Source organism: Nothoprocta perdicaria, unplaced genomic scaffold (assembly GCF_003342845.1).
Source record: "Nothoprocta perdicaria isolate Ctin4 unplaced genomic scaffold, notPer1 scaffold_68, whole genome shotgun sequence".
Lineage (NCBI taxonomy): Eukaryota > Metazoa > Chordata > Aves > Tinamiformes > Tinamidae > Nothoprocta > Nothoprocta perdicaria.
Window position 1 is genome coordinate 3,095,792 of NW_020455954.1, and position 25,203 is coordinate 3,120,994.

A 25,203-nucleotide genomic window follows, 5' to 3' on the forward strand; every position below is an offset into this window, starting at 1 on the left:
GCCAGACTGAAGCAGATGGTGTATTTTATCTTTCACTTAAGTAGTTCGTGCAGTACTTCTTGGCAAATGCATATGGAGATATGAAATATTGAAGAGTACTTTGTTTGGAATATGCTGAATAAAATTATTAGATCATTAGGATGTTTCCCAGAAAACTGATTTAGCCTCCTGATAATAAATAGTGATAGCTGATTAATCAGGTCAATATTAGGGTAATTCTTATTAATAACAATTATTAGCTAATACCCTGTATTTATATTGAATATAAAGCTCAAGATAGAGTGAAAGGTTAGGTGTTTTTTTTGGCTAGTAGTGGGGAGCAATGTAAAAATGAGGGAGAACAGTCATTAAAAGGGACAAAGTCATTACTTAGCAACCCTTAAAATGTATCCTGGGCTACTCTAAATTCATATTGTGCATTTTGAATGGTAATCTAAATGATGTATACTTCAATATTTTTTTCACTTAGGGTTGTATTCAGACAACAGTTCAGAAGCAGATGGCATTTAAAGTTACCCAGTTATTCCTCTATTCTTGCCACCCCATAATACAGTGACGTTTGAATTTTATGTAAAGCTTTCCATCTGTGGGTATTGGTTCACTGAAATTATCATCAAAAGAGATACTGTGTTTTTTTAAAAAAACACTATCTCGAGTTCATAAACAGGGAAATGCAGGTCCAGAGAGGAAAAGGGATTTTTTTTCCCCCAAGGTTATCCGGCAGGCCAGCTGGCAAAGTCAGGAAGAGAACTCAGGTCTCTGAAGGTGGGTGATTGCCAACTAAGTTGCGTGTTTAATAACTGGAAAAGTAATTACTTAATACATAAAAGTTTTAACCCTGAAATTCATTGACTGTAACATTTGCTTCCTAGTGGAAGTGCTTCCAATTTTGGAAGAATTTATTACAAATCCCTTCCCTTATATGGGGGAATTAAAGATGATGCTTTTCTGACATTTGCAGGGAGTCTGGGTGGGCATGTGGCAGTTCTATTCAGGAATTTAAAATATGCCAACAGGAGCACATGTGACAAGTAGATAGAGACCCATCTTGTAAAATTTATATGTAGCTTCTTCACCTGTTTCATAGAACATGGTTGTTAACAATATATTTCATATTCCTCTCCGCTCTTGTCTTACCTTTTGGTGAACTTCTGAAGGCGCAGTTTGTGGCTAAACTCAGCTCAGCCTGGGGAGGCTGCGTCGTCTCAGTTAGAGAGGCCGCAGGTGAGAATGCAGAAGAAAAGATCCAAAGGCACCAGGCAGAAAGAAGAAAACGGTGTATTTGCACAATATGATGCATCGCTTTGCAGAACCCCCCTGTCCCTTCTGAGTGAAGAAGGGGGGCTGCCAAAAGTGGTTTCACTCAGCGGCTGCTATAGAGCATGCAGTGCACAGCTAAGCTTGGGCATCTCCGCGTGGCGTGTTGACAAGACAGCAATAGTTACGTGTAGGCTTCAGTGTGTGCTGTGACTCACTCTAATAAGCACTTCCTTAGTTTTTAGAGGTTTTTTTTTTTTTAAGAAACTGCCATCAAACTTAGTGTTCTTAGTTCTAAATCACTTGTTTTTATTATCTTATTATCTTGGTAAGTATAAACATATGACACAGTCATGTGTAATGTGGAATAATAATGTGTAAAAAGGAATTTAAAGTATCTCCATGTTAATCCATGCTCTTTATTTCACATGCAAAAAAAGCAGCCAAGAACAAATCGCTCATCATTGCATGTTTTTCAGGCTGACAGTGTCCGTGCTTTAAGTAAATTAATGGAAAGCTGGTGTGATTTCTTATGGTTATGGTTCTTTGGTTCTTTGAGGTTAAATAAAGGTTAAAAGGTTAATTAGAGGTTAATTGATAGGCCCTTTTCTTTCTTCTTCTTCTTATTTTTTCCTCCCTTTTTTTTCTCCTTCTCCCGCTCTTTTCTGCTGATAACAGAACTGTTAGAAGCCTTAACTCTGACTGCAACAGCCTGGGCAGGCCTGGTGTTGATTGCTACTGCCAGCACGAGAGCGGTGCTGCAGTCCTGCAGCTCCAGTTCTTAATCAACGAGGTAAGGAGAGGCTTATTCAGCTTGTTCCATGTAAGTGTAGTTGCATAAAGCAATTGACCTGTGGTAACTGGGGGACAGAACTTTCCATATGGCAAATTGGGCTAACAGGTAAGCAGCTTACATCCAAAAGACATTCACTGTATGGATTTTTAGAAGGGTATTAAGAAGGAATTTCATATGGGGGAAAGTGTTGCATATATCAGTATGTGTGTATTTTCTACATCAGTATAAAATATGGAACAAAAGGCAACTGATAAGGTTGCCTGAAGGTAACTGAAGGTAACTTTGTGTAGGTAGATGTAAAATCCTGTAATTTACTGAATCTGCTGCACAGTTCTGTTTCAAATAGAAGATAATAAACAAGTTGCATTTTTCTACAGAAGGATGATGATGGTGACTGCCTGGAAGCTCACAAGTTAAAAGTATATAGCTACCTGTGTCAAGGAAAACAATTACAGGGATTATCAATTGATTATGTTTAATCTTTGTAAATGGTTTGTTAACTCCTGTCAACTTTGAACCATATACAGGAATGGTGAGAGATAGTAGCTCCTTGCAGAAAGTCTCCAGAGATAGTAATAGTCAAGAAGACTCTGCTGAATATATAAATTTTTTTTTCAGAAGTTCATAACTGGGTGAAATTCAGAAACTATTCTTAGTTTAATTTTACTTAATTTTCTTTTATAAAATAAGGAAAACACTTTTGACAGTTTTAAGTCTTCCATGGAGATATTGCAGTTTCTCTAGCATTTGAATTATTATTCTTTTTTTTAAGTCTTTTTTTTTTTTTTTTTTTTTTTATGTATACTCTGGTGTGGAAAATACTTTAAAGTTAATCAGTCTACTCAAATTCTTCAGAGAAAGGCAGAGCAGGGGGAATATGGATGACAAGATTTGAATCAATATTCTTCCTTTTTGTTAGGTGACTAAAAGAAGTCCTAAATTAATCCCTACATAGGGATTAATTAATCCCTACGTGGGATTAATTTGATCTCTGTGGTGGAGATAATCCACTTGCTGACATTGATCTAAACTCCTTTGGAAATGAGAAAATATAGATTACTCTGTATTTGACAGATCTCACTTCATAAACTGCATTTGCATATGTTGATTTTGAAAAGAACGGATGCTAGGATTAGGCACAATATCCAAGATGCAAAAAGAGCTTTATCTTTATTAGGCAGCCATGGTTGGTATGGCCAGATCTTTCAGTTATAGCCTCCTCTGCCCCCAGAATTGAACATCACCTGCTGTTGGTTCCCTACAAAAATGGTTCCCTACAAAAATGCAGGGATTGATAGGTCAGATTGGGATACCATGCCTGATAGAGGTGTAAATTTAATAAATGTGTGCACCTGAGGAAGGCAGCTTCCTCTGCATTCCCTTTTGCCTTGGCCTCACTGGTTCATGATGAGGAGAAACACAGTGGGAATAACGTGATTACTAGACATCTGGACCTTGGAAAGAGCCCATTCCTTGGGGACCAGAAGCAGAACCAATCTTCAGAGTACTACAGATCTATATCAAATACATATTTCTTTTATCTACACCTCTTAATTCTTTGTAGTTCTTCCCATGCTAACTGTGCTTACTTTCTTACTTGCTTTGCACCGTTCCAATTTTGAATTTTTTTTGTTTTCCTGATGTGACCCTAAGCTGAGTTTGCACTGTCACTTGTGTGTGTGCGTTTGCTCATTAATCACTTTTTCCTCTGTTACATCTTTCAACATCACCTTTTTACCTAAGGGCTGTCTCTTCCTCTTTTACATTAATCTCTATGCTTGTTCTCACCACCGTAGAAATACGGAGTTTCGATTTAACTTTGACTGATCTTGTACTGATTTAAAATGCTCACCAGATAAATTAAGTCCCTTTATTATTTTTTCCTTTTTTTTTCATAATAGAAAATATTTTTGTACAAGGAAAAAATATTTCTCAGAAACTGTACAGCTTTGTTCAGATGGATCATTGAAATTGAGCATCACTTAAAAATAGGACAATCTGCAGAAGAATAATGTGTTGCGCTGTATTTTGTGTCTGCTCTAGGGTGCTTTGGTCAGTGCATGTGCAGATGACACGCTTCATTTGTGGAATCTCAGACAGAAACGACCAGCTATCCTTCATTCTCTGAAATTTAATAGAGAACGGTAAGAATGGGTAACACAAAATGTTAATCTTACTCTAAAAATGTACTTTCCACAATAACTGCAAATTATTTTGTTATTCTAATGAGAGAGGTATTTTTTGTCTTGAATTTCTTTATTCTGTTCTTTGAATCTTGCTTCCAAATAACAAATTCACTTTATGTTACAGCAGCCTTCTCAAGATCAGAACAATTTTGTCTGCTTTTTGTTAAAAATGTTTTCCATTTGATCATCTGTTTATATAAAGAATTGTTAAAGACTGGGCACAAGCACAACACCTTTTAGGCTGGTTTGATGTTAAGGGCGAGCCAGAGTATCTCAGCTGGATGTATCAGGGAAAGGATCACTTTCTCTGCCTTGAAAGGATTTTTTTTCCTGTCAATTCTTGAGTTTTGGCATAAATAATTTGTGATATTTAAATTATTTTTGGTAATCTCAAATTCCAGGATCACTTTTTCTAAATTTTACTATTTTGAGATAAATCCCTGCACAAAATAAATGATATTTTCAAAAAACTGATATTTTCAAACTCAAATAGAAATTGGGCACCATAATCTAGATTTACTGCTCATGTAAAGCGTACTATGATACTAGGAAGGCTGATACACTTCATATTAAAGAAAATAGTGATTGCAAAAATAGTAATGAGTAATCAGAACAAGTTTCAGTGCACAAATGCAACAGCTGTTTTCTGCAAAATCTTGACCAATACTGTCAGGTACAATTCTGTATTTTAATTTTGAAATGGACTTTTTTTTAACATTATTATAACGCATAGCACAGTTTTGGTGTTTTAAGTGAGACTGTAATTCTGCTAATGTATCGTTCTTTCTGGAGGAGTAATTGTGAAAGCAATTAGTACTCGCATTCCCACAGCTGTGAAGTAAACAGGCCTTTATCTGGAGCAAATCTGAAAATTGCTACAGAAATGTGGGTTTTGTTTATTTTGAGGTTTTTTTTCTTTGTTATATATTATTTACATTCAGATTGTGGATCTGTGTCTGTAATATGCTTGCACTTAAACTCACAAATTAATGGCATTTTGTTGTGGAAAGTGCTACATAATGATTTGGAAAATATAATTCTGTTTTCAGGGAGTTTATGTATACGAAAAATATGCTAAGTGGTTGGGACTGGGATGAGTGTAGGGGAGGACTGCAAAAATTATTTGTCTGTTTTCTAGCTGCTTCTGGACAATAAATCATAGTGTGTATATATAAGATTTTGTACATATAAAATACCTAATATATGCAATTTTTTAAATCTTGCCACTCTCATACTGTAGGTAAATGATCCCCATTTAGTAGTTGATCAAACTAAATATTATAGAAATTATTCTAATATGTCTTGGTCTAACTTGTCCAGCCAACAGGCTTCCTTTCAACCTAAGGAATCTCTGCTTACCAGAATGCAGTGCCTGTCCATTTATTTGGCTGTCTTTGGGTATAGATGTTTCTGGCATCTATTTGGCTGAAAAGGGCTAGCATGATAATCTCTTGATCATAGTAGTATTAGGTGTGAGTTTATTTTACCAAGAAATTCTATTTGGGCTTAGGTGAGAGCAAAATATGTGTCGTAACATTTTACTGCAAATTGTGTTTGTAAACTGAGTGCAAAGAAATGCAACAAACTAATATCAGTTTGATGATGTGTATTTTAAGTAGCTGGTACAGTCACTTATCCTTGAAAAGCACTTAAATGTCAAGTAAATGTCCTAATCCACTGGAACATAATAACGACAAATAAACACATCCGGTTTTAAGGCTAAAGAAAGTGGGATTTTTTTTTTCTATAAGTATGAAGAAATAACTTGATAGACAAGAATTCTTACTTGTGGGGAGTTCAAGTGTAGTTTAGCTCTAAGAGCTAAGTGTAGTTTAGCTCTAAGAAAGTTTCTGCCTCCAGTTTTACTATTTGCATATTACTCCCTTGAGGGTTTATTAAGATGATCGTGCAGTATTTTTGTCTTCTTGACATGCAGTTTGACCTTCTTTCTGAGTATTTGAGAGATTTCTTTTATAAAATAATGCACAATGTAATGCACTTTAACATAAAATTCTAGTGTTTTATCTCCACGTGATGAGAAAGGTCGTCAAGATGTATATATGTTTTATTCTGTGGGATGGATGAATCCTACCTAAGTCTTTGTGCATTAGTTAGTATGTTTTGCTCTGTTGTGACAGTGTTCATATTGTTGAACTGTTTAATTTAGTTGGGATTCATGACATTTCAGAGAGTGGGATAATGGATTAATATCTGCTCCTCGTAGTGTTTACGTACATGCATAACTAAGCATTTGATTCACATTCCCTCAAGTTCATATAATCTTTCTCTTCCTCTCTCCCAAGCATCAAAAACACTTGTTCTGTCCTTCAGATGCAGCAATACATATCAACACTGCTGAGAACTATGCAACCAAGACCTGTGTTTGTATTCAACAGCTTTGCAGAAGGCAGCTTGTCTGTTGTTTGCCCTGTGACATTCAGTATTGAGACACTGAGTAGCTTATGAATTAATCCTTCAGGAATAAGAATGCCCTTTGGTAGCCATTAAGTCGTAGCAACCTTTCTAGATTTACTTCTTCTGATTTGTTGCTAAAATATTTTGCCTCTTGTGAGGGATTATGCAGACTATGTTCTTAGGGACCAGTAAACTCCTATAATATTGTTGCACTGCTCCAGTAATTCCAGGATATACCGTTTCACCATGAGCAATATTCCCCTGTTTCTGACAATTCATTGCGCCTTTACTTTGATGTGAATGGAGAAGAAACACTGAAGAATGAGACATTATGGCAAACTGGTATTTTTTTTTTTTTTTTTTGCAGTGTAATGCCCTCGACATTTAAGAATATGATAGGGTTTTTGCCTTGTATCCAAATATAAAATTACCATCTTAAAATCTTCCTCCTGTAATTGGAAGGTAGATCAGAGCATTAGGAACATTCGAAATAGTATAAATGTAAGCGCTTAGTTTTAGTGCTTGGCGCCATACCAAGAGATGCAGTGCTAAAGCTGTTCCTCAAAGACGTGCTTGACAGAAGCATCATGGTTATGGGAGAGGGTTTGATGTTTGTTTGCAAAGAGGAAGCTTAGGTAACTCGATTTGGCTTGTGTGGATGCTCCATAACAATGGCTTCCAAAACTCTCGAGGGATAACATTATATAAATGTTCCATAGATTCATCCCTTTACCTCTTTGATATCGTAGAAGATGCCAGACATTGCAGGCAAGATAAATAACTCGGCTAAGGGGAATTGATGTTGTCTTTGGCAGCTTTAAAGAACATTAAAATTAAAATGATCTACCAAGAACTATAACAGACCTTAACTACTTCTTTTGTACAGTTAGAGGAGACTGCAGACTTTGGTAAGTATGACTTTAAAAGTGAAACAACTAATATTTTTTTTTTTTGTTCAAGACAAATAAACCAGCAAGGAATACAATGCAAAATCCAAATCTTTCAGATTTGGGTGTACTAGTTTCACTAATAAAAATGGTTCATTTCCTGTTTTTCCAAAGCTAAGGTAATGCAGTTGTGTTGTAACTAAGCCTTCCTCTTTTTCTTATTTCAACCAGTGCTAGTTGGCATATTCCAAGGGAGCTGATAGTGCTACATCACTTTGCATCTTCTCATTATACTAATCACACAGGTACAGTGTTTTTGTACATACAAGTATGTTGGATCTTTATATCCATCTTCATGCTCTGATCACAAATGGTATAACTGTATAAGTCAGTGTCCTCCTGCAGGGTCATCAGCACATGACAAAGTCTCTATGACTGGCTTTGGGGCTGAAACACTTCTTTCAATGTAATGGGCATGTTGGAACAGAGGAAGAGGAGTCTTTTAACTGGGAGACTTTCAGAGCAATTCTCAATCAGTTTTAATTTAATAATATTTAATTCATATGCTGATTTTCTGATATGTACATGAATATTACTGCACTGCTTGGAAATAAAGAGGAAAGAGAGAGACCTTCTCGCATCAGGTGACGTTTCTTTTGTGTGTTGGGTCTTTATTCTTTCCTGAGAATAGATAGAGCCTTGCTGTATCTTTGCAGGATTTCCTGTTCTGTGCTGGTGAATGTGCCTCATCAAAATGACAGCAGGAGGCTATTAAATTAGTATTGGTGACTGGCTCCTGTGTGCTCTATACGTGTCAGGCGCTTACAAGATCCTAAACTTAGATTATAACTAATTGGCTCTTCAAGGAACTGAACTCCTGTGATAGTTTGCCTGCTAGTAAGTGAGGCAGCTGATTTGTGTAACTGCAAGTTCAGTATTGTTAGTGTGCTTTCAAAATAGACAGAGGCCTGTTATCAAATAAGAAAATAATTAATAGGTTCAGTTGAGCACATCTGTGCTCTAGTATAACACAGATTCTAATTACAGTTTTTATAAAGGCCTTTTACAGACAGAGAAAGTTTGTGGAAATGATGATGATAGAAAAAAATCGAGAGGGTAAAACAAGCCATGGTGATAATAGTTATTCACTTCTACTCTTCAAGAAGTTTTTAAAGAACTTCTTTTTGGTCTTCTGAAGCATTTATTGCCAAATGTGGAAAGCAGTATAATACGCTCAAGAGAGGCAAAACCTGAAATTTATTTTTAGGAGTCTGTAAACTCTTTCAAAGCCCTAATGAGGGAGTCAGGTAGGAAGAGCCTCGAAAGTATTTCTTATAAACTTGCAAATCTAAATGGCATGGGATAATAAGGACAATATTCAATAAGGACAAGTGCAGGGTCCTGCACCTGGGGAGGAATAACCCCAGGCATCAGTACAGGTTAGGGCTTGACCTGCTGGAAAGCACCTCCACGGAGAGGGACCTGGGAGTCCTGGTTGACACTAAGGTAACCATGAGTGAGCAGTGTGCCCTCGTGGCCAAGAAGGCCAATGGCATCCTGGCCTGCATCAGGAGGAGCGTTGCCAGCAGGTCAAGGGAGGTGATTCTGCCCCTCTACTCAGCTCTGGTGAGGCCGCACCTGGAGTACTGTGTTCAGTTCTGGGCACCCCAGTATAGGAGGGACGTGGAGCTTCTCGAGAGGGTCCAGAGAAGGGCAACCAGGATGATTAAGGGAATGGAACATCTCTCGTATGAAGAGAGGCTGAGCGAGCTGGGCCTGTTTTCTCTGGAGAAGAGACGGCTCAGAGGGGATATGATTAATATGTATAAGTTCAGGAAGGGAGAATGCAGGGAGGAAGGGGACAGGCTGTTCTCACTGGTGGCCAGCGATAGGACGAGGGGTAATGGCCACAAACTGAAGCACAAGAAGTTCCGTCTCCAGGTGAGGAGCAACTTCTTTACTGTTAGGGTGACAGAGCAGTGGAACAGGCTGCCCAGGGAGGTTGTGGAGTCTCCTACTCTGGAGGTCTTCAAAACCCGCCTGGATGCCACCCTGTGCCACATGCTCTAGGTGTGCCTGCTTGAGCAGGAAGGTTGGACTAGATGATCTGTAGAGGTCCCTTCCAACCTTAAATATTCTGAAATAATGTGAAAATTACCACTTGAATTGCTGCATGGAAGGAAGATGCACACAAAGGCAAACTTCTCAGAATTGCAGGCACCTGAGCAAGAATGTGTATTTATTTTTTCTCCTTTGATGTTGTAGAATTCAACAGAGAGCAAGTGTTTAAAAAGAAAATTATCTTGAGGTCAAGAATCACTAGTTTCAATGTCCTGGACTTATGACATTATGGAATTCCACAAAAGCAGAGTGCAAATCAACATAACTCCTGATATTTTCTTTAATGGGCCTTAAAAATAGAGATTTTCTGGTGGGCTGAAACTCCAGAGACTCCTGAGTTTTGTTCCCTACAATTACAGGCCAAGCATCTCATATAGTGCTTTTCACATAATGATCAAGCTACTCTTAAACTATCAATCTTTAAAGCAGTGCTCTTAAGGAAAATCAGTTTAGAACCTCTTCATTTTTTTTTCCTTTCACTACAAAAATCAAGATTATGTTTTCCTTCATAAATTTTTCTTGATTTTCCTTTTTTTTTTTTTTCCCCATTATTGTTTGGTCTTCTCTCGTCAAGTGTAAATGAGCTGAAGACCGTGGACTTCATTAACATTTTCCCTGTAATCTCTGCAAGAATATGTTTTTTGGTGCATGTCTATATAATATCTTCCTTTTACTTGGCTTCCTTTCACAGTGCTTGTTGTCTTGCTGTGATCAACTACTATATACACTACACTTGAGTGAAGTATATCTAGCTATCATGGATTATTCTGCTTTCCAGTATAATTCTTCAAGAATGGAAGTGTAGTAGGGCATATGAAATTGAAATGAAATTTTTTGATTGCTGTCATATCATAAATTCTAACATTAGTGGAAGGTCTTAGTCCTCAACACTTAAGGCCTTACTCATTCTACTTTAAATTTCAGCCCATTCCCTATACTCTGTTGGTATAGATTATCCTTCCTCTGCGATAACTTCTCCACCCAAAACATGTCTCGTTTGACAAGCTCACTTATGATATGAAATAAGATAACTGCATTCCAGTAAAATCAGGTAGAAAATAGGCATTAGAACTGGTATTTTATAGTAATGTTTCTAATAAATGCTTTATTTAAATCAACATATGCTAGATCCTAATCATCCTATGTTTATCCTGTCTAAAATAATGTTAGACTTTAAGGATGAAATCGGGATATTCTGGATTAGTCCCCCATTGGGGGAGGGAGGGGAAAATGATGCTACTTTTTGGTCCTGTAATTTGGAGTGTCTTACAAGTCTTGTCTAACAGGTCTGTCATTCCCGCAGCTGGTGTTTCACCCTCTGCCTTCACAAATATAGATGCTATATTTTCTATAGCTTTAAAACGATAGTTATTAAAGATCCTTGTTACCAAACTTGTAATTTAATTTCTCTTCTGTTTTAGAATTTGCTCTTAATTTATGTCTAGCTTGGATGGCGTCCAGCAGGCTTGCCCACATTACTGTGGCTTTTCAAAATTTATCCTTTTGAAACTCAAAACCTTAGTTAGTTTACATTATACATATCTGATCAATCTCAGCACATAATAATAATATAGTCACAGCAGCACAGACAATGGCATAGTCTAATTGTATGTTTTGTTATTGTTATTTTGTTTTTTTATGCTTATTTTACTGCATGAAGTGCAATATGAGCTGGTGCCAAGGTATTGGAAATGCTGCAAGTACTTAGACTAGTTTAAAATTGTTTGGGTTGCCCTCTGCTTAAATTACTACAGAGTAAATGATACTTCATAGTAATGTAATTGTTTGGTTTTTTTCATTGATTGTTTACCACAGAGATCTATTGCTTCCTATCTCGAGAAATATCTAGATCCTACCATGATTAGTAGCATGTGTTTTTTCTAATCTGTACGTGAGGCAATAAACTATCTTCTGACTGGTCATATTTTTCATTAATATTAGAATTTTAATTTAATTAATTTAGAAAATTAAAGATCTAGGCCCAACACTGAACTTATCTGTTCTTTTTTCTTTCTGAAAGTGCTGACTTTCACAGTCTTCCACCCAGTTATTTTCAGTCTACCCAGACCCTGCCCATATTATTATTTTCAGTTTCATTTCAGCTTTAACTTAAAAACACACAAAAAGGGGATGCTTCTAGGCATCCATTATGTATTTCAGGCCACAGTATCTACTTGTATACCTGCTTACTAAAAAAACAAGTAGACTTATTTAAAATACAAGTAGTAGGCAATACATATTTAAGATCTATTTTAACAAAGTTTAGTATATGCTGAGTATTATTTCTCTAATGAGATTTAAAAGCATGTAATAATGCTAGGAATGGTATATAGTATTTTGATTTGTAGCTACTCAGAAAACTCTCAAAAGAGCAAGTACAGGTACCAAGTTACGTTGTTTACATATATACTTTGTTTTAAAAAGCATCCGTCGAGTTCGTGAGAAAGATCATGACAAAACAATACAGATGATTTGACAAGTATTTTCTTTCTTCTTGGTTGTGAATCTATTGCGAGTCGATTTAGGTTTTCTTCAAATTAGTGCATTAGAGCAGTTAATGTCAGCTGATGTGCTGTATGTGAATTAGTCCCAGAGATCACAGTAGCATTTAATAACTCAAGGACTGAGAGAGAGGCTTATCTCTAGGCACTTCTGCTTTTCCTCATTAGCTAAAATTGTACCAGATCACCACCACTGCCCCAAGCTCTACATTTGGCCATTGCTCTGAAACATAGATGTTTGCTACTGTGAAACAAAAATGCATTATTAATTGTCATAGTTGGGTCATCTCCTTCTTATCATTCATGCTTATATTAGACAACAGCACAAAAACTTATCTTCAAAAATTTAAATATGTTCAGACAGGAGTGTAAATTCTCACTGATTATGGAACAGTCTATATTATCAGCTGGATTTTTCAGCTTGCTACAGTATATTGTTACAGGAATTTGATTTTTAATTTTACTACTGTTAAGTTCGCAAATGTAAATTTTAAGATGTCTTCCATAACCCGTTATTTTCCATGGTGTCATTTGGTTCTTGGAAATCGTATCACCCCCTTCCTGTTCCAGCACATGGCAGCTTTAGGCAGTATCAAATGCAGTGATGTAGGATACTTTTCTTTCTTTCATGGTAAACTCTGGGCATTATTCTAGTAAATCAGAAAGAGAGCTAGTAATGCCAGTGTTGAGATTGTCTCATTAAGTGTGAGCAAGAAGAGAGACTACAGACTGCGGAAATACAAGGACTGATAAACGGAGTCCCTGTCTGCTGCATTACAAACAGCTGTTGTGCAGTAAGGCTGCAGGATTATCCTTGATGGAAGTCATTTTATTTTTTGTTTAAATGTGTATACAAAGAAAATGTATACACATGTATATATCCAACTTCTTTTTTTAAGTTGAAGTCAATTGCAGTGTTTTAATATTATTCTGATTGTTGCAGCAAATTGCCTTGGGAGTGAAGTAATGACATATCTTTAGTTCACCCTTCTCGAAGCTGTGCAAAGCCAAGCTGTTTAGCAGAAGGGAAGCTTCAACCCTTCATCTCTGAGCTATGTCCCAAATTACTTCTTTGGAGCTGTAAGACTGGGAAGCCAAAAATGCATTTTCTTTTAATAGCATCAGTGTTGGATGAAATGAAGACAGAAACTATTCTTATATCATTATTTTTTTCAATGCAGCTTCTGCAAAGTCAATGAAAGAAATAAATCTTTTTTTCTTTTTTTTTTTCCTCTTTTGAGAATTCCACTTCACTCTCTCTGTTTTTTGGCTTTCCTACATTGCTAAAATGAAACAGAATGACTCTTCTTGTGGACTGCATTGTCCATCAGTGTCGCATAGTTTGGTATTACAACTACATTTTTACTTAACTTTCAAAGAATTAGTGGAGAACAGGTGAAATATTATAAAAAAAAAAAAGAGTTTCATAGGGCAGCAGACAAAGGAAAAATCATGTGTGTTGCTCCTTTCGTCTTCAAGGGAAAGACAATCTAGTGTGTTTGTCTACCCCATTTCATGAACTTTCTCACTTCACTGATGATTTTGTGGAGCTTTTTTCATCTCTTAGGCCTGATACTGCCATCGGAAACAAAGTGCAAGGCAATGGAAAATAGGAAAGTCTGCTGCTTGCTAAATGCATCCTTTTTTTCTGTTAAGGAAGCAAGTTTCTGTGCTGAAATTACGTGCAGTTTCCATGTCTCATTCTGTAGTTCCAAGCCCTCTGGTTATTATGCCTGTTCAGTCCACTGGGTAATTATTGTGCTGTGTTAAAGGTCTAGTCAGGGAGAGCACATCATGATTCATGACCTGTTCTCATAATAAATCTCAAAGATTCTACATTCAAAAGCATAAAATGGATGACAAATGAGAACGTCTTTGTTTTCTCTTTGTCCCAGAGAAAGGAGTTTTCTGTCATCCTGGAGATGAAACAAGTCAGTAGTAATATGGGCTAGAGAGATTGTAATGCTCTTGCCAGTCTGGATTTTAAGAATGACCGTTAAATTGTTTTGCAGTTCTAGTAATGCCACTTAAAATGATGTGGAGTTAAAATAATACAACGTCTACAGCAAAATCTTTTTATTTCAGATATCTGTCTAAAAGTTTTATCTGAATGCCTAAATAAAGTATATACTAAAGGGAGATCTCCAGGTTTTATGCAGTTAGTCTACTAAAATGTAGTGCATCTAACATATTTTTGAAAATGCATCTTCTGATTTGCCTAGTTTCTTTTAAGTTTGAGTTAACAGCTTCTAAATAATTGATGATAACACCCATTATAAATGTTGATATAGTTGCTGCATTAGTATTTTGATTCTTCTGTAGTTGACATAATCATTTGTGCCTTAATTCAAGTATGGATGGAATGCTGTAACCACAACCTCTGTATTGTGGTTGTGACTGCAAACTTGAGTAAAACTGACCTAAAATGGTAGGCTCGCAACTGAGCAATATCCCTGACTTTAGGCCCATGGAGTTATTTCATTTGTCCAGAAGTTTTGAATCTTACCATTTCTGAAGCAACAGAAACATAGCCTGCTTTTATTAAGGACTGTTTTAGTAGGACAGGAAGGGAAAGATGTGAAAATATTACAGATAATGCTTTGCTCTTCCTGTTTTTAGCTTCCAACACCTTAAAAGGTTGATCATGAAAATCCAAAGTGCTTCAGAACATGGAAGTAAATCAAAAACAAAAAGCATCCAACTAATGGCAAAACCATAACATCTTGAGAAAAAAACAATTTATGTACATTTTTAATTGCATCTTTTATTCCTTATTCTTGTAGCTTGCTTAAGTAAAATATTGCAGGTAATGAATGCCATGGAAAAAAATGGACTAGCAAGCAGTCGACAAGTTTGAATAATTTACTGCAGAGAAACTGCAAGTGCTTTTTTGCTTTATCAAAGCAAATCAATATTTGTAATATCCATCAGCACAATTTAGTCTGTTTTCTGAAAATCACACTGCAAAGACATTAAGTCAAATATTTTTTCAACACTCTTTCCAAACAGCATTTATGGAAACTGTGTATATAATTAACTGTGTTAATTATACAGTGCTTTCACAAATAGAAGAATAGTTTGTTTAGTTTCAGATGTTTATAGTGCAATTATAGATTGGAGACACAGAATTCTGATTATGGCACTTCAGCTTTCATAGGGAATCTTCCTTTATTGGAATTTCTTAAATCAGAAGGGATATCTTTTAGGATGGACTCGATCAAGCTGTAATTAATTTGAAGAAATCCTACAGACCTTATTAAGCAGAACAGATTATATTTATTTCTTATTTTACAATCTACAGATGAAGCTACTACTGTTGTGCACATAACTATGATGAATACTTGTTGCTAAGTCACTGTGAAAGTGGAAACAGGATTGGTTTGTGAATTGATGAGATGTTGCATTATCATACTTGAACATCTGTCAACGGATGTATGGCACCTTCTCAGTAAGGAGTTATCTATTACAGCTGTTTTGGTTACATATTTGTGGGGGGCAATCCACTTTACAATCTCATTCTTTTTTTTTTTTTTTTTTTTTGTAAAAGAGTGCTCTCTGTGGACTACCTTGCCCCTTTGAAAAGCCTAAGGCTGAGTCATGCCTTTGAGTGGTCCTGTTGTTGCATTGACTTTTCAGTTGGCAAACAGCCACTGTACCTTATAGGCTATTAATGAATTAATTGTCAATAAGCTACAGTTTATTTCTACAAATGATTCATGGGATGGTTATGAGAAGTAAACAAATTCAGAGGAGTCACATTCAGTTCATGGTTAAATGATGGGAAAATAGAAGTTTCAAATGTGGTCATTAAATATTCTTCACCCACCCTGTACTCTAATAATCTCTAATTGTAGGGCATACACTGTAGTTCAAAAACAATAAAGAATAATTTTGAGCAGTCTGTATAATAGTTGGAAAAGCCTAGAGGTGATGATGTCTGTGCAATGTTTTCAAAGTAGCATTTTGCTTAATACTTTTGTGTTCAGGGATCTGCAAATAACAATGAGGTTTTATACTGCAGTGCCTTCGTTGCACTGTCATCAGCATCTGACATGAGCTATGTAGTGTATTTACAGCTCTACTTAAATTTCACTTATGTAAGTAATGAAAACATAAAAGAGAACAATTAATGTTAATACAAAAGAAAGGTCCACTGACAATGCTAGAGGAAATTATACTTGGAACATAAAAAGGGTTTCTTATTTTAAATTACAGCCAAATCACACTTAAAACAAGGATAGACCACAAAGATCAGTGTTTGATCATTCTAGGATCTGCTACGAACTCTGATTCATCCTTCTCAGTATTTTTCCAGATTTGTTTTGAGGTAATACTGCAGATATACAAAAACAAAATCAAGCTTTATATTGCCCTCTTAATGTGCATTAGCTCTCAATTCCGGCATACATGTTTTCCAATTTAATTTTGATTTGTACCTCATGTCCCATAACTACTGTATTTTAACTTTATTATGGTCATTACCAGCCTGTCTCTCGTTAGTGCTAAAAAAAATCACCATTAGCTATGAAGTTTTGATCTCCCAATCTCTCGTTTTTCCAGATAAGGATGTAATAAGTGATGAGGAGCATCTCCTTTTTATAAGAACACTTGATTTGGATTTTTTGATCAGTGATGCACAAGCACTTGAAAAATGAGTATTTGTTAAAAAAAAAAAAAAAAGTTATTGTCAGGAGGACTAAAATGTGATGAGGCATATAAGTAAATAAATGCATCTTTTGATAACAGAAATTTTTGGAACTTTTTTTCCTAGAAAAATGCCTGATTCCATACCAGAAATTCCATGCCTTTTTGTGGTTTTCGTTCTGTTCAAGTTATAGTGAAACTACTGTGCTGATCTAACTTGCCTATTAATGCATGGATTGACTTTGTGTTGTATGTGGAGAATGTATTTTGAATTAAAGAAAGCTTTATGTTGTAATGTGGTGTCCCTGAGACCCTGAAATGGAAAACTGTCCAGATGAATTGCCCTAAATTTCCTGTGACTCAGTCATGCAAGTTATTAATTAAAAATATTTACGACATTCTTATGTCAGCCTTCACCACTATGCGTATGCTTCAACTAAAATCACCTAACGTTTAAATTGAACAGTAGGGCTTTAATGCTGGAGTTCATGTTGGATTTCTGCCTTCCTAGGGCTTCCTAGTGCACAGTTGCCCTGTGCTGCAGAGGAAACGCTGCTATCAGGGACAGACACGGCTCCAGTCCACCTAGGGAGCTGTGCAGCCATCTGGCTGCAAACACACCCTGTGATACGGAGGACAGACTGCACACATTACTGTTAATGCACACCCTAACTGCCTTTATGTGCCCTAACTGTTCAGATGACTAAAATGTACAGAAATCTTCCTTAGGCCTTTTTTTTTTTTTTTTTCCCCTAAATAACCAAAACAGCCCTATTTGTGCTGAACGTTAAATCATTTGCTTGCTTTACTGGCAGTTTCTTCAGAACTATAAGTTTTCTTGCGTATTCTTATTCCTAGTCATTTCTTTTTTATTATTTTAAAGCAGCATTCTTAAGTGTTCTCTCATACCAGTTACCTAACATAAACTGTTTTTAGTTATTTAAGGAAGATATTTTTAGATAACCTCTATTCTGAAAATCATTGTTTTCTCTTTTTTTGTTAATTCAGAATCAGTTTAGATAAATATATTTAAGTTGTAAAATAAATTTAGACATTTAAATTCAAACCAATCTTTAAGAATAGACTCATAGATCCTTTGAGGTTGGAAAGTAGATAACCGATGAGCTCTGGTATTCTGTGTATCCTAGACAGAAGAAAAAATACCTTCACAGGGCAACTAGCTTTTAACTTAAGTTCTCTGACTGATCTGCTGGCATCAACTGATGTCTTTGTTGCCTATACATATAGCTTGGACTTCTCCTTACGTGTTTCAGATAGCCTACTGGCTTGTTAGATTGCATGAACATAGGTTCTCGTTAATAACTTGACTGAATGTGCTTGTGTACATTTTGTGACGTAAAGCACTAATTTCAGCAATAACACTGGCTTGTGAAGCCACCAAAAAGCAGAACTCCCATTTCTGAGGATGCTGGATATAGTCCTCAGAAAGGGGCAGTCTGTTTTCAGCCACTGAAGACTGAGGGGAACTGACTGTCGGAGTCTGACTTCATTTGCATGTCAGTGAGGACATTTTGTGTTATTTTTATTCCGAAAAGCCAAAGCATTGAGGGGAGTATTTCATCCAAAATGAAGTAACATTTTTGCTTGCTGATGTAGGGAGAAGAAGACTCCATATAAAGTCACAAGGCACCCTGGACGGCTGTAGACACCACTGTTGGCACGATGAAATCTAGCCCGGGTCCGAAGCAAGGGGAAGGCCTTCTCTAGTGGTCCTCCCTTGCTACTGCAAACCAGGACACAGGTTGTCTCTAAAAAGAGCTGTTTTAAAAGAGGACCTGATAGACCAGCATAGAGTTGTTAGCTAGTACCAGGGATGATGGCTAGTGGTGGTTTGAGAACCCAGATGGAGTGAGTTAGTTTGGGAGGTTTCTGAAGGGGAATTAAAGCTGATGTTTGTTTTTAGTGGGAACCTGTAGAAAGCAGCCCCTTCTTACTGAGGTCAGTGCCTGGCATGAGGGCTGTTGTGTATTGTATGCTTACCCATATTTAAGGTTATCGATGGGGGAGAAGGTACATGTTACCATAAATGCATTTGCGGTTCTGGTTTCAAGAAATGAGAAAGTGAATAAAGAAATTGGGCAAACTCTTTCTTTAAAAAAAAACATTTTGACAAAACTACTATTCATTTCTCCCTCCCAGATCCAAGGGAAAACATTTCAGGAAATATGTTCATTTAAAGAAAAAAAATAAAAAGACAAAATATCAAAGCAGAAGGAAATGGTCTGGGCATTATCTTTTCTATTTCCAAGGGTAATATAATTTCCCCTTTTCAATGTTGCTGCAAGGATGATGATACTAAGTCAGGAATAATATATTCCTTTTTAAAGTGAAGTTTAAATTTTTTGGCTTGGCAGTTTTGATGATGTCCCAATAAATTATGAAAATCTTGAATCCTGAAATTACCTAATGAATTTTTGCATAATAAATTCTCATTTAGATGTTTTATTTGACACTTTTTAACATTTTATATCCTGCTTTGTGTTTTGAAGACCTTGAAAAACTGATACGATTCATATTGGTTTTGTTGCTGTTTAATATGTAACGTCTGGCTCCTAAGAATGCAGAATACCCATAGCTATTGCCAAATTCCTGTAAGTGGGTCCATATGGAGCAAATTTTCAGGACTCCGTGTAACCAGATTTCATGTTACTTCACTCCCATTGACAACCTGGTTGACTAAGTTTAGGCAGAAGTCATTCATACCTAGCACGTTCCTGCTGTCTTAATCAACCTTCCTTTCCCCACTCCAGCTACATGGCTGGTTTTTGTACAGAAGTCGAGAGAGGCAGATGCCCTTGATTTGCTTGGGGCATATATGACTAGTAGAGGGATGCCTTTCTTCCGCAGTAAAAACTAGTGTCAGACTACAGTGTTGTCTCCTGTTATGTGGTCTGTCTACTAGCTAAGATAACTTCCATACAATTATCGTATTGCGGTGGAAAAACAGGAAGTTTATGTGTATTTTGCGTATATATTTGTCAGTTGTTTCCATTTCATATTATAAACATATTGGGCTTCATTTTATACTGTATTCTTGATAGACAAATGGAGATGTACAAAAACTTCTATACTTCCATCCTGATTACTGTTTTTTTTTTGTCTTTTTATTATTTATTTTAGACATACAGATTTTCTTTAAGGGGATAGCATGCTCTTAAAGTAGGGCTTTCCTCTTGAAACATTGCTCTTGAACTTTAAAACCCAAGGTGGACAAATGGATGAAATGCAATAGCTGGGCAAGCAGTCTTCTGTTTGAAGGCTGGGCTTGTCGTACATGCTGGGGACCGTAACCTAGAACTATTAGAAACAAATATCAAAAATCAAAAATACCAAGTAATAGTAGTGTTGCATTGTGTCAGAAGGATTTTAAATCTTTGTTCATCATGAAGATACTAGATTCAGGCTTTGGAGAAGTACTGACTTGTGAGTGGGTTTGTCAGAATAATGACAACTACTGTGGTTCTACATGAACTTAAACCTGCTGACCTGATGACACAAATGCAAGAATTTGGAGTGGCAGCATTCAAGTCAACCAAGGGTTTAGTCTGTCATTCATGAGTCATCTCTCAGTCATTAGATAGCTACATTTTCACTGCTTTCAAAGTCACATTTTTTCTTGTCCTGTGATTTAACAATTTACTACAAAGAATAAGCAGCAGTGTGAGGTGGTTAAAAGATTAATGAACCAGATATCCAGAGAACTTTAAGCATGGAACTGAAACCTAGTAAAGCATGCAAGTGCCACAAACAGTTTTGAGTACGGGAGAAAAAAGCAGAGCTAGTATAGAAACTAGAAAATTGGAAATTGGGTCTAAATATGAATCTGACCAGAAGTTGAGCAAATAGTGTCTCTGAAGAGAAAGAAATTGAGTTGTTCAGTTCAAAGAAGAAAAGGATTGAGGAAGACATAAAAACATGAAATCTTTCTCACCATAAAACTGAAAAGTAGGAAACGTAACTTTTTTATTCATTTCTTTTATGAAGAGAGCAGTAAAACTAGGGGCTTAAGTTTCAACAAGCAAAATGTAGGTGGCTTGTTCCTCCTGCAGTTATTTTTTTCAATATTTGTCAATTTGACTGCACCCATAATACAGTTATTGCTTGAATGAAAACACTGAATGTTGAATGAAATGAATACATTTTAATTTATACGCACTAAGCTGTAATTTCCATTCTGAAAGCCATTGTCTTGAAAAACTTGATTCTCTTTACACTAAAGGCAGACAAATCATCGCCATAATTGCCATAATTAGACCACTAATAAAATGTACCCCCGTGCAGATGGACAGAACAAAGCCTGTATCAGAATTCAGCCTCACTTGAATCAACAAATAGCCTGAATATCTGAGAAGGATAAGCCTCTTGCTGGAGTCCTTATTTAGTGATAGTTTTCATCATAAATCAAGATTCAAAGACAGCATATCTCAACTGCATTAGATATAAAGTAAAAATTAATTTTGCTGACTAGTGCATTCAACAGTAAATGTTCTGACACATGAGGAGATAGTTTCAAAATCTATTGAAATACTGTGTAGAATCTGTTTGAAATCTTTCTGCTTGGTGAAAGTCCTAAACCAGGAATGGTTGCAGAAAATCTGTGAAATCTGTATTCATGTTAAACCCTTTAATTTCAAGTGTGATTCTTCTCCTCAGAGGACTTTACATGTTTAAGGGGAGATTATTGAAATATAGCTAGCACTCCTCTCAGTCTTTTGTAATGAATTCAAAAAGATCACATACCATAAGGATGTAACTTGGAAGTATATATTTTCATGAATGCTGTTATTTGTTTGATTCTTTCTTTAGGATAAAAATTCTGCATAACTCTCCAGCTTGTGTATCAAAGCTAGGTATACTTTGCTTGTGTAATTGACTGATAAAAGTAGATGTGTGGCATAGCAAGTGAGATGCCTGCTTTTTGTGAAAAGTCCTGAGGCTATACTATAAGATAAAATGATGATTATCTGCTTTTGTAACAAGCAGTTAGATTTCAGCAGCAAATGGACTTGTATTTTAAGCGGAATCAAATTGGGATTTGTTTGAATGTGAATATTCTAATATTTAACAAATCTGAATCCACTCATTTGTCATATCTGTTAAAATGTCTATTATCCCAAGAAATTACCGTGACATCCAAACTAATAGTGCACTGCTTTGTCAACTTGTAAAAATGATATGAATGTAGTAGGATTCAGAGCATGTATCCTGTAATGGTGAACTGCACTGGTAGTGCTCTCTAAAGTGTCCTGTTTGCCCAACTAGCACCCAACAAAGTGGATGTTCACTTGCCTGATTGATGAGGTTACACTTCCCTTCTTCAAAACGTTACTCATGCTGATGTCCCATTAACTTCTTCCTCAAACAGGAAGAATAGCTTATTGTGAGGATGTAAGAAAAGTTTAGCTTGAGAATCTTGGATGCTTTTGCAGTGCAGTTTGCACATTCTTGCAGACCGTGTCACTGGTGTTGTGCTCAAATGCTTTGGCTCTCTTTGCCTGCCCTTACTGTAGGTAGGCAGGATGACCTTTTTTTTTTTTTTTGTTTCAGGTTTTCAGTGGTGATTTTTCAGCAGGTGACCAGCCTTTCCTCAAAATTTAAAATGCAAAGGACAGCTACTTTAACTGTAAATATTGAAAAAAAAAATGTTGATACAGCATCGGTCACTTCTTTTGTTATTTTTCTTTACAGGATTACTTACTGCCATCTACCTTTCCAGAGTAAATGGCTTTATGTTGGAACAGAGAGGGGAAATACACACATTGTAAATATTGAGTCTTTCATTCTTTCTGGATATGTTATTATGTGGAACAAGGCGATAGAACTGTAAGTGCCAATTTTCTTTTTCTTTTGTGTGTGATCATTTTTATGTTCCAGGCAGCTGTTTCTTGTTTCCTTTGTAAGAATAACTTGGTTTTGCAAACATCTAAAAGTATCCTAAAAAAACCTTCTTACTTTCATTAAAGCCTGTACATTAATTGTTATGGGACTTTGGCAAATTAGAAGCATGATTATGTAACTATATTTTAAATTATTTGGAAACCTGTATAACTCTCAAGTTTGATTACATACAGATAAATGGTGAATCTTATCAATTGAGACTCTACTGTTTTTATCAATATCGTCTCATCTCTTCCAAACATTCTCAAAAGAGAATAATGGAGCACGTTGGTCTTCTGACTCCGTGTATAACTTTTCTTCATTGAACAGGAGAATAATTTATATTGGAAGGGTGTTCTGTAGGTCTGTAGACCAAGCTGCTGCTCAAAGCAGAGATAATCTGAAAGTTAAATCAGGCTCATCAGAACCTAGTGACCCTCATGGAAAGTGGCTGATGAACTAAGAGGGAAGGTAACGAGCAGCTTTTGGTGGCTCTCAAATGCCAGTTCTTGGAAGGGCAAGCTCAACTTCTGTGTGCAGTGTATGTGAAATGGAGGGAGACATACAGGAGTTTTCTGTCTGGAATTAATCTTTGGTTCTTGCCAATAAAAGCCTTGGTATTAATGAAAAAGTACTTCTCTGTTGTTTACTCTGTGAAATTCTAGCAAACAGAAGTGCTGCAGACGAACTCGTGCAGTTTCCAAGATGACTTCTGGTCACGAGGAAGCTGTAACTTTAGGTAGTAAACTGAAATTAATCATTAATTAATTAATATAGGAGAAATCATCCAGCCTTCTTTAAACAGTATATATTACCAGGAAAAAAATTAAAGCCTAAAAAAATAGTAATACAAAGGAAACATTTTTTTCCTTCTTTTTATTTGATGATTTTTCAGTACTAAGGCATAACTGATGCTGAAAATTACTACAAGAACCATAATAGCAAAACTTAATAAATCACGTGCACTGTTTAAGTTGCAGTGGACTTAACCTTGCTCAGAGTTAAAAAACATCATTAGAATATAGATAGTTTTAGAAACATTTGCTGTAGTTATCCTTGTCTTGGCCATTTTTATCTCATGCATTGATACTACTCCAGATCACAATAAAAGCATCTTTTCAGCTGTGAAGAAATAGCAAGCTAAAAATTTTCCACTTATTTCTGTGGCATGCAGTGGAGCTAGTCCTTGATAAAAGATGTTTGGTGCTCATCGTACATCTTGGTTTTTTTGCTCTCTAATCAAATCAAATTTGGAGGAGTGGTCCAGGAGTAGTCAGTGATCTCAACATACATCTCCATTTATTCCAACTACTACAGCATTATTTTTCTCAGCCTTTTAGAAATGGACATTTTGGGTGGTCATGTGGTGTTTGTAGAAAGATCCCACGAGAAGTCTGCAAGAAAAGGGCTGAGGGAAAATGAGTTACATTTCTGTCATAACTGACTTGCAATTTTACCATTTCTATGCTCCTCCCAGGCTTTTGGCAGGTGTCAGTTATTCATTCATTAGTGGGGCACTTGAACACTGCCTACTTGGGAAGGGGCTTAGAGGGCAGATTTTTCATATTTGGAGTTTGGCAGACTCCTGATGAGAACTGAAGGACTTTCAGCATTGCTTATGCCAACCAGTTTCTCGCAGTGAACAGTTTTGCAGAATGATAGGATGTCTTTCCACACAATCTATACATTTTTCCATATTTTCCACTCCAAATTATAATACTGCTAAAGACTTCATATTTTTGAGCTTTCTAATTTCAAAATAAATAAATAATACAAAATCTTGTATCCTCACAAGCTGTTTTAATATTTATTTCGCAGTAAATAGTTTTTCTGCTTCATTCCTACTCTCCTCATTAAGAGTCAAGTGTTACGGAGTTGGCATATCATGAACATACAGCAAATAAATTAATACATATTGCTGTCAGGAGTAACAGTTCAGTGTATCAATAATTTGTTAATGTGCTGATAGTCTTATACAGGTGCTATGGGAGCCTGAACCTTCCTTTCCATTTTTCAGTTTTTTTTTTTTTTTTTTTTTTTTTTTTTTTTTTTTTTTTGGTGAAAGTATTTCTCCCGTGGATACACATTCTTCTTTTTTCTTTGCTCAGTTGAGCTTTTTGAGATTCTTTACTGCAGTTCATGGCTGGGATTCTTTTGTTGTTGCTGTTTTTGGACTTGACCTGCTATTTATGAACTTGGCTCTGGCTTTTGTCCTTCTCAACTGTTCATAGAGCTTTATCTTCCCAGAGTCCCTCACAGCTGTATCCAAGTTACTTATTGGGAATTAAGCATTTTACTTCTTCATTTCCTCTCCCGCTTCTTCCCTACTTAGCCATTTCTTTAGTCACTTTTCATGCAGCATGAGAAAGCTGGAAGGAAAGCCTATAAAGAAATATGTGACATAAACGGCAGTATGTTTTATTCAAGATTGGTTTTCCTGCATGTTTACTTCCTTTCCAGGAACTTCTGAATCTCTGCTTTTGCTTTGAAAGTAATTC

The 25,203-nt window shown here is 36.2% G+C and overlaps 1 protein-coding gene across 3 annotated transcripts in view; it reads left to right on the forward strand.

The window, feature by feature from the left end:
* Positions 1-25,203, forward strand: part of STXBP5L (syntaxin binding protein 5 like) — a 168,197-nt gene that overhangs the window by 56,503 nt on the left and 86,491 nt on the right. For 2 of the 3 annotated variants that reach the window (XM_026050318.1, XM_026050320.1), the window contains exons 3-5: positions 1,969-2,050; positions 4,097-4,197; positions 22,517-22,651. In XM_026050318.1, the coding sequence (XP_025906103.1) occupies positions 1,969-2,050; positions 4,097-4,197; positions 22,517-22,651 (318 nt within the window). Of the gene's footprint in view, positions 1-1,968; positions 2,051-4,096; positions 4,198-22,516; positions 22,652-25,203 lie in introns of those variants that run through there. The other variant, XM_026050321.1, reaches the window with a different exon arrangement.